The 9,345-nt window shown below is 44.7% G+C and overlaps 1 protein-coding gene across 2 annotated transcripts in view; it reads left to right on the top strand.

Annotated features, from left to right (window-relative positions):
- Aldh7a1 (aldehyde dehydrogenase 7 family member A1) overlaps window positions 1–9,345 on the top strand; it is a 53,564-nt gene that overhangs the window by 21,313 nt on the left and 22,906 nt on the right. For both annotated transcript variants that reach the window (XM_021151145.2, XM_021151144.1), the window contains 3 exons: window positions 6,235–6,315; window positions 7,071–7,194; window positions 8,826–8,958. In XM_021151145.2, coding sequence (XP_021006804.1) covers window positions 6,235–6,315; window positions 7,071–7,194; window positions 8,826–8,958 — 338 coding nt within the window. The remainder of the gene's footprint in view (window positions 1–6,234; window positions 6,316–7,070; window positions 7,195–8,825; window positions 8,959–9,345) is intronic.

Here is a 9,345-nt window from a genome sequence, read left to right as displayed (position 1 = left end):
GTAGACCAGGCTGGCCTCGAACTCAGAAATCCGCCTGCCTCTGCCTCCCGAGTGCTGGGATTAAAGGCATGCGCCACCACGCCCAGCTTCTTTATCTTTTTTGAGAGAGCGGTTTAACCTAGCTTAGGGCAGCCTCCAGCTTGATACAGCCACGGCTGGCCTTGAGCTCCCACAGGCTCTCCCTTCACCTCCCCAGGGCTGTGTTAGAGGTGCACACCTCCATGCCTGGCTGAAAGGATTCCTTTTTCTCGATTAGAGCTACCACAGAGAAGCTGGCTGCGACTGAGACTTGTTGCCTTCTCACGAGGGAGCTCTACCTAGGATTTTCCTCGCTCGTCTTGCTCCTCCATGTCCCTTGGGTGTCCTCAGTTTCCCCTCTGAGGCCAGTGAGAAAGAGCCAGAGACTCTTCTTTCCCTTGAGGTCAGAAGTGGATCCTTTCTCCTAACTGCAAAGAGAAACAAATCCTAGATCGCTGGGGGCTGTGCGTGCGGCCTCGTTATGCAGCAGTGTTCCCATGTTATTGTTTCTTCATGAACAGAGCTCATTGTGTCACACAAGCTGGACTTGACCCTGGGCTCAAGCGTTTCTCCGGTCTGAGCTTCCCGAGTGCCAAAACTAAAGCGGTGCATAAGCGTGCCTCAGTCTGCGTCTTTCCTTCCACACGCTGCCTTATGCCTATTCTAGAGGAGACCTCATGGGTGGGGTGTGTGCAGTGCTGAGACTTCTTATGGGAACCTGGGGACAGGGTCCTGGAGGGTTTTCTTTTCCCAATTTGAAAAAAAAAAGATTGGTTTATATTTCCTTTTCTATGTATGTGTGAACTGTGTGCAAGTCTGGAGTCAGTGTCCAGGTGCCACGGGGTAGGAATATTGCCCTAAGTGCCGAGCCATCCCTCCCAACTTTTTTTTTTTTTTTTTTAAAGATTTATTTATTTATTTATTATATGTAAGTACACTGTAGCTGTCCCCAGACACTCCAGAAGAGGGAGTCAGACCTCGTTACAGATGGTTGTGAGCCACCATGTGGTTGCTGGTATTTGAACCCCTGACCTTCGGAAGAGCAGTCGGGTGCTCTTACCCACTGAGCCATCTCACCAGCCCCCCTTCCAACTTTTAAAATGACATGTAAAAGTTTATCTTGTGTACGTATGTGGGTGCCATGCACCCATGGAGGTCGCTTCTCTCCGTTTACCATGTGGGCTCTGGGGATCAAACTCAAGTCTTTAGGCTTGGCAGCGGGCACTTTTGTCCACTGAGTCAGGTAGAGTTTCGTGTATCCCAGACTGGGCGCTGTGTAATTGAACCTCTGATCTCTCTGCTTCCATCTCCTGAGTGCTTTGCTAACATGTCTGGTTTTCTTTTTTTTTTTTTTAAAGATTTATTTATTTATTATATGTAAGTACACTGTAGCTGACTTCAGAAACTCCAGAAGAGGGCGCCAGATCTCGTTGCGGATGGTTGTGAGCCACCATGTGGTTGCTGGGATTTGAACTCCAGACCTTCGGAAGAGCAGTCGGGTGCTCTTACCCACTGAGCCATCTCACCAGCCCATGTCTGGTTTTCTGCAGTGACAGTTATTGAACACATGGCCTTACTTATGCTAGGCAAGCACCCTACCACCTGAGCTGTGATTCCAGCTATGCTTGTTAATGATATTCTCTTCTTGGACGAGTCAATCTCAGTCTAGAAACGTGGCTGTCTTCTATGTTCCTTATTCCTTTCTCCCTGTCCTCTTCAAACCCTAGTCCGTGCTCACCCCATGTCGTCCCTGAGGATAATCTGGGAACCTGAAACTAAAGTGAAAGATGCCAGGTTAGGTGATGTTGTTTATTAGTGTGACCTGGCATGGCGTCTGGTTATGAAAACCGCATGGCTGATCAATAATCAGTGGATGATCAGTTGCCAACTATCAAACCTTGAACGTTGTAAAACACCCAGCTATGTCTTAGTCTGGTTTCTGTTGTTCTAACTAAGTACTATGAACGGGGTAATTTATAAAGACATTAATGTTTTATAGTGTTGGGGGCTGGGCAATCCTGAGCCAAGGGGCCACATCTGATAGTCTCTGTGATGATTATATAATAAAATCCTAAGACAGGACAGACATCCTACTCAGGTAGGTCACTCTTCCTCCTACAAAGCTGTAATGAAGCCATAAGCTTCTTCCCTTAGACTTCACCTATCCCTAAAGCCCTACCTGCAAACCCCATTGGCACCTGACTTTAGCATCTACCCTGGAGATACACCACAAACCACAACACTCTATGGCCATCTTCGTACTAGCTCTCGTTTAACCCAGTGATCTTCATGAGACCTGTCTCTCTTCAGTCACTTTCTACAACTGGATCTAGAGCAATATACTGAAGTGTATTTTGATTTTTTTTTCTCCTTTTTAAAATCTCCTGTGATCCATGCCATGTGTTAGATCTTTGGCCCTTGGCCATGTGGCTCCTTCTCTTCTCTTGCTTCTCTGAGCTGCTTTGCTCTTGAAAACGACTACATTCTCTCTGCCTTTGACCTCTGCACATGCCCGGCTCTTCGCTCTGATATCTCTTGTCTTTTTACTTGGCCGATAACAGTCATGCTTTAAGTCTTTGCTCTACACTTTCAAAGGCCTTCCTTCTGTCTCCCATAGTAACACTGATTGGCAAGTCCTGCTATAGCTATACAACCTTGCTCCCCTTCATGTAGTCTGCTACTTCACTGAATTGTCGTTCTACTGGGCAAGAATTCCAGCTTCCTCTTTGGCAGTGATGTCTCCAGGCAGATGTACAGTAACCAGGAGACTGATTGGAGTAAATGAAATGTGTGCCCCATGGCACTGGAGAGATGACCCGGTGCTTCAGAGCACTTTCTGCTTTTGCAGAAGATTAGGTTCAGTTCTCAGCACCCACGTGGCAGCTCACAACTGCCTATAAGTCCAGTTTCAGGAGCTCAGAGGCCCACTGCTGACGTCTGTGGGTTCCTGCACACATATAGTACACACACACACACACACACACACACACACACACACACACACTGAGGCACAGACCTACCCATAAAATAAAGCATAATTACTTTTAAAAGATATCTAGCACATGGAAGGTAGAGAACGTATATACTTGACTTCAGCGGATGTTCGTCAGCATGGCTTGACTTACAACAATGTCAGCTAAATTCATAAGAAACATGACGACACCTGTGCTCTTCTAGGAAGGATGGGATCTGTGCTATTCAGTTAGTATTACAAGGAGGACATGTATCATAAAGATGACGACTGGGCAAGATGACTCAGTAGGCATAGGTAGCTGCTGCCAAGCCCGACAACCCAAGATCTATCCCCAAGACCTACATTATAGAAGGAGAGAACCTATTACTACAAGTTTGTAATTTGTCCTCTGACCTCTTCCCCCATCACCCCCTCACACACAGAAAATCTAAATAAATACATAATTTTGGTGCTAGAAGGATGGCTCAATGGTTGAGTGTTTGCTGCTCTTGGCAGACCAGGGTTTGGTTCCCAGCACCCACGTTAGGCAACTCTCAGAGGCCTGTAACTTTAACTACAAGGGATCTGATGCCATCTTCTGTCTTCTACAGGCACCCACATGCATGAGTGTCCTATAAACACAGAGATACACATAAAAAATAAAATTATTATTATTTTTAGAAAAGTAAACTTTGAAGTTGTATAAAAAATGGTAAGTGGGAGTGGAGGGAATGCTCAGTGGTTAGAGCACTGGCTGCTCTTGCAGGGGAACTGAGTTTAGTGTCCAGCACCTATATAGTGGCTCACAACCATCTATAAAGATCAGACACCCTCTTCTGGATTCTGAGGGCACCAGGCACACATGTAGTGCACAGTCAAAACATCTATACATATTAAATACATACATAAATAAATACATAAATAAAAGTGGACATTAGCTGTAATTCTAAGGAATTGCCACTGCTGACATTTTGGTGCAGAGCCCTGGTTGAAGCAAAGCGTTGCTTACTGTAGGCGTACGGTCTTGTACTTAGTGTTATACGGTTGAAGCTCTTCTGTGATTTTCTTACGTGCTCATCCATTCATTTTTAGAGACTGTTCTGATGGGTTATCTCTGTTAGAGAACATGTACAATGGTTGCTGTTTTATCTGTTTGTGTCAACACATGTATAACACATGTATAAGCTCAATTGCTAGATACCAAGCTGCCTGCTCCAAGAGTTAAGAGTGTTTCCACCACGATACTAAAGGGTACATTCCCACCATACTGTTCCCACGCTGCCCTCCACAAAAGTCCATCTAAGAAGTGGGGGTGTTCTGAGGAAAGAGAGCAAAGTGGGACCTTCAGCTTACAGCTCAGTGGGGCTCTGAAGGATGGAGTGGGGGGCATGTTATAAGGAGGGGTGGGGAGTAGGGTTCCAGCCTATGATCTGCAGGAGCTGCTTTCTCTCTTATTTATTAATTATTCCTTTAAGACAAGGTCTCAGGAAGCAGCCCAGACTGGCCTTGAGGTTAATATGGAATTTACTACATAGCAGAGGGTGACCTTAAATTCCTGATCTCCCCTTCCTACCTCCCATCCCCACCACTGCTTCCTGCATGCTAAGATTGCCGATGTGTGCAGGCGTGTGAAGTGTCCTTTAGCTGCCTTTGAAAGAGAGGCAAAGGAATAGCTAAAGGGGCTGTGGTGACTATTGGGGAAGGTGCGTCACTGTGTCACAGCGCAATATTAACATTGCTCAGCCTATAGGCTTCAACTCCAAACCCTGCCCTTGGCCTCAGTTGTCTGTGTACGTAGCTTTTCTTTCTTTTTTCCAAAAAAGTATTTAATTTTAATTTATTTATTTGTGAATGTGCGTGTTTGTACTATAGTCTGTGTATGGAAATTAAAGGTCAACTTTCAGGAGTAAGTTTTTCTTCCCACCAAGTGGATCCTGGGAACTGAACTCAGGTTGTCAGCCGTGGCATCAGGAGCCCTTATCTCCTTAGCTACCATGACAGCCCCATACCTAACTTTTCTTTCTCTCTTTTTAAACTTTTTATTATTTTTACATTATTATTATTATTATTATTATCATTATTATTTGTGACAGCATCTCTCTGTGTATCTCTTGCTGCTTGGGAACTTGCTCTTTGACCTGTTGACCTCAATTCAGAGATCCACCTACCTCTGTTTCTGCTGGCATTAAAGGAGTCTGCTAAGGTCCCTTTTCATACTAGCTTTCAAGGGAGAGACCGGAGAGAGTCATCCTTAGTTTGCCCATTTTCCTTATTTCCTCCTCCTGTTCCGTTAGTGTGTCCTGTCAGTTCTTCAAAAACAGATTGACATCTGCTCCCCACTCCCCTTGTCACTGTTGCGATGCTACAACTGAGCTGCCAGGCTCTGTCAGCATTTTTTTTTTTTTTAAGGTAGTGTCTCGTGTAGCCAAGGGCTAGCCTGGAACTGGCTATGTAGCTAAGGATAACCTTGAACTTCTGGTCTTCTTGCTTGTGTTTCCCAGGTGCTGGGATGACATTTGTACACCATCACACCCAGTTTTGCAGGGTTCTGGTGGGTGGAGCCAACGGCTTTGTGAACGCCAGGCAACTGCCCTACTCTGTTTTAGATTGAGCTCTCTGGTTCCGCTCTCCTCCTGTAAACAGCGATGTTGAAAGCTAGAGCATAGCACTTTGTCCCATGCTTAAGAACGAGGTTTCACAGTGCCCCAGGGCTGAAACCCTCCTCCCGATCCCAGCTCTGGGGGTGGGTTGAGAGGCACAGAGTCTCAGTTTTCAGTAACTTTGGCAGGCCTGGAACTTCCTATGTATACCAGGCTGGTCTTGAACTCAGGAATCAGCCTGTTGAGTACTGGGATCAAAGGCTTTGCACCACTGTGCCCAGCTGAGATTCCCTTCTTTAAAACCTCTAGCTGTGGTGGCACAGGCCTTCCCAACCAACCCCTTTATTCTGCACGATTCTTTCTATATTTCTTGGCCAGCTCTTGATGTCCTTCAGGACTCAGTGTGGGTCTGAGCTTAGAGTTACTTCCCCTGCATCCAGCCTTGTTCTCATCTCTCTTTGACTTCTTGTCTTTAGACCTTGGATAATTCATAAATGTTGCCGGCTTTGTCCGTGCTTCACAGAAGAGGTGGCTCCAGGGACATTAGCCATATCACAGTGACCCAAAAAGCCTCTTGCAACATGGTTGCAGTGTGCTCTTCTGCAGTGAACGCTGGTAGACATGGACATAGGCTTTGACATCAAAATTCCACTCTTTTCTTAGATTCCTGCCCCAAAGCGAGGAGAAATAGTCAGAAAGATTGGCGATGCCTTTCGGGAGAAGATCCAATTACTGGGAAGACTGGTAAAGTATTTTTGAAGTCTTTTAGTGATCTCTTGAGTATCAGTCAAGAGTAAGCTGTCTGTCATGAGGTCACATGAATACATTTTGTTTTGTTTGAGATTGAGGTTTCTGCTGTGCTGTCTAGCCTTGGCTCAAGTGATCTCTCTGCCTCAGACACCTAACTGCTGGAGGTCTGTGTGCTTCCTCGTCCCACTAGGTTGAATCAGATTTAAAAAGATTAATATTTACAGGTGTGTCCTAAGATTATGATTTTTAAGAAAAACATTTTTTTTAAAGATTTATTCATTTTATGTGCATGAGTGGTCAATCTGCATAAACACCTCTGTGCCAGAAGAGGGCATTGATTTCACTATAGATGGTTGTGAGCCACCATGTGGTTGCTGAGAATTGAACTCAGGACCTCCAGAAGAGCATCCAGTGCTCTTAACTGCTGAGCCATCTCTCCATCTCTAAGAAAAACAAATTTTGAAATCAATTTTTTTTTTTAAATAAGGAAAGAGAAAAGTAAAAAAAAAAAATTACCTGGTTTAAAAGTCATCAAAGCATGATAGATTATATGCATGAATGAAAGTGTCAAAGAATTAATAAAAATAATATATTAAAAATAAGACAAAAACCAAGTAAATAAATTTCAGAAGAAAAGAAAAAATTACCATAGTTTACTACCTACATAAAATGTTTTATTTTGTCCTCACCTTAATGTTTAATATACAAATTCTGCTTGAGAAATTCTGCTTGGATTTTTATGTTTTTAGGTGTCTTTGGAGATGGGGAAAATCCTAGTGGAAGGAATAGGAGAGGTCCAGGAATACGTGGACGTCTGTGATTATGCTGCTGGCTTGTCGAGGATGATCGGGGGACCCACCTTGCCTTCTGAAAGTAAGGCTGGAGTCAGTTAAGCTAGGTGCTTGGGGCTGCGATACAGAGCTTCAAACTCTCTTCTGTGGGCCCAGCGAGATGGGTTAGCAGGATGCCTGACAACTTCAGTTCCATTTGAGTTTTGTTGTCCACTGGCCTCCGTGTGTGTGTACACACAGGCATACACCCCAGGTCGTTATGTTTTAGGATTGAGGGCAGTGTCAGGGAATTGGTTGCTATGATAAGCACTGCCAATTAAGAGGACAGACTGTAAACATGTAGGGGGCTTTCTGTCTCAGGTATGTCCTCTCCAGGAAGCACCCCAGGCCTTGAAGGACACGGAACTGGTGGTAGAATCCTTCGAGTGGGGAAGAGGGCTGCATAAAATTGAGGATGGGGGAACCATGTAGGGACCACCTTGTTTCAGCACAGCTGGTGGATGCAGTGCAGGAATCCCTATTATGAGGGACTTTATCCTGAGTAGCTACAGCATCTATGTAGACTCTAGAGGCCTCTAAGCAAGGAATTGATGGCCTGGGTATCAGGTGCTATGCTATGAGGTTACTGGCCCCGCTTCCAGCGGGAGGCATGACAAGAAGCGTCACTTACTTTCCTGCATGGGATAGCATATAAGTTTGACCAGGTCTGTGAATGCTTCTTACTCTTTTCTTTACAACCCTACCAGTGGTTGATGAAAATAAGCCTTTGTGGGATTAGCTTTAAAGTTTGCAATAAAATACGAGTTTTGGTTTTTTTCTTTAAAGATTTATTTTTTATTTATATGAGTACACTGCAGCTGTCTTCAGACACATACACTAGAAGAATGCATCAGATCCCATTGCAGACGGTCGTGAGCCACCATGTTGTTGCTGAGAATTGAACTCAGGAACTCTAGAAGAGCAGTCAGTGCTCTTAACCGCTGAGCCATCTCTCCAGCCCTTGTTTTGTTTTTTTTATACGGTGTCTTATCTATCCCAGTCTGTGCTGGAATTTACCATAGAGCTGAGAAAAACCTCGAGCTGATCTTTCTGCCTCCACCTCCTGAATGCTGGGATTACAGGCATGAGCCACCGCACCCAGCTTATGCTGTGCTAGGGATCCGAGCCAGGACATTGTACATGTCTGGCAAGCAGTCTACCAAATGAACCACATCTGCCAAAATATAGACATTTCTACTCCAACTTTTAATTTCCTTATAGTGAATGAAGTTTTTGTAATCCATCCAATGTGAGCCTGTAACATCAGGTTTCTTGTCTTGAAGTTAGAGAGGTCAAGAGACAACATGAAGATCACAGACCTGAGAATCATGTGTTCTGTGCTCTGTTTATATGTTACCCTCTGTGTTCACATCTTTTGGGGGGAACCTGCTACTATTTCATGACCTATCTCTATCTTCCAAATGGGACCCATAATGCCCTTACCTCTGCAGCTCCTGACGGATGAGGTATAATGAACACCACCACAGTTGGTAAGCTGATGTCATAATGAGCAGTTCTGTTTTATATTACAGAATATGTTCTTAAGCGTTTGGCTCCACAGAACCACTAGGAATACACTTTGGTCTGATACATGTACTTTTGATCAGAAGAGAAGTGTCTTAGGATTTTATGCGTAACAAATATGTTCACTAAGTGAATATTTATACACCTCAGGACCCGGCCATGCTCTCATCGAAATGTGGAATCCCTTAGGCCTGGTGGGAATCATCACTGCCTTCAATTTCCCCGTGGCTGTGTTTGGCTGGAACAATGCCATAGCTCTGATCACAGGGAATGTCTGCCTTTGGTAAGCTGTCATTCTCCAGTCTCATCGTACGAAGGTGATAAATAGCCGGAGCCATTGCTCTGCACTGCAAAGGGTTTTAGATGTATTAAAGCGTCTTCCAAACCCGCTTAACAAATACATAGGTCACGTGTGCTGATTGCGCTTGATTTTAGTTTGTCTTTGGCCATTGGCAGCCTGTTTGGATGTAGTAGTGTCTCCTTCCTCTGCCAGCTGTTCTTACTTTTAAGTAGTACCTCTGTTCTGACACCTAAGGACCTGGTGTTAGGCTCCATAGGCTCTCATAATGACTCGGTCGTCCATAGCACTGCCCCCGGTTCGGAGGGGTTGGTTGAGTTTTCTTTTCTTCCTTTCCCTCTTTCTTTCTTTCTTTCTTTTTTTTTTTTTTTG

The sequence above is a fragment of the Mus caroli genome, chromosome 18, assembly GCF_900094665.2.
Source record: "Mus caroli chromosome 18, CAROLI_EIJ_v1.1, whole genome shotgun sequence".
NCBI lineage: Eukaryota > Metazoa > Chordata > Mammalia > Rodentia > Muridae > Mus > Mus caroli.
Note: the sequence above shows the minus strand (reverse complement) of the source record. Positions and strands in the feature narration are given on the sequence as shown.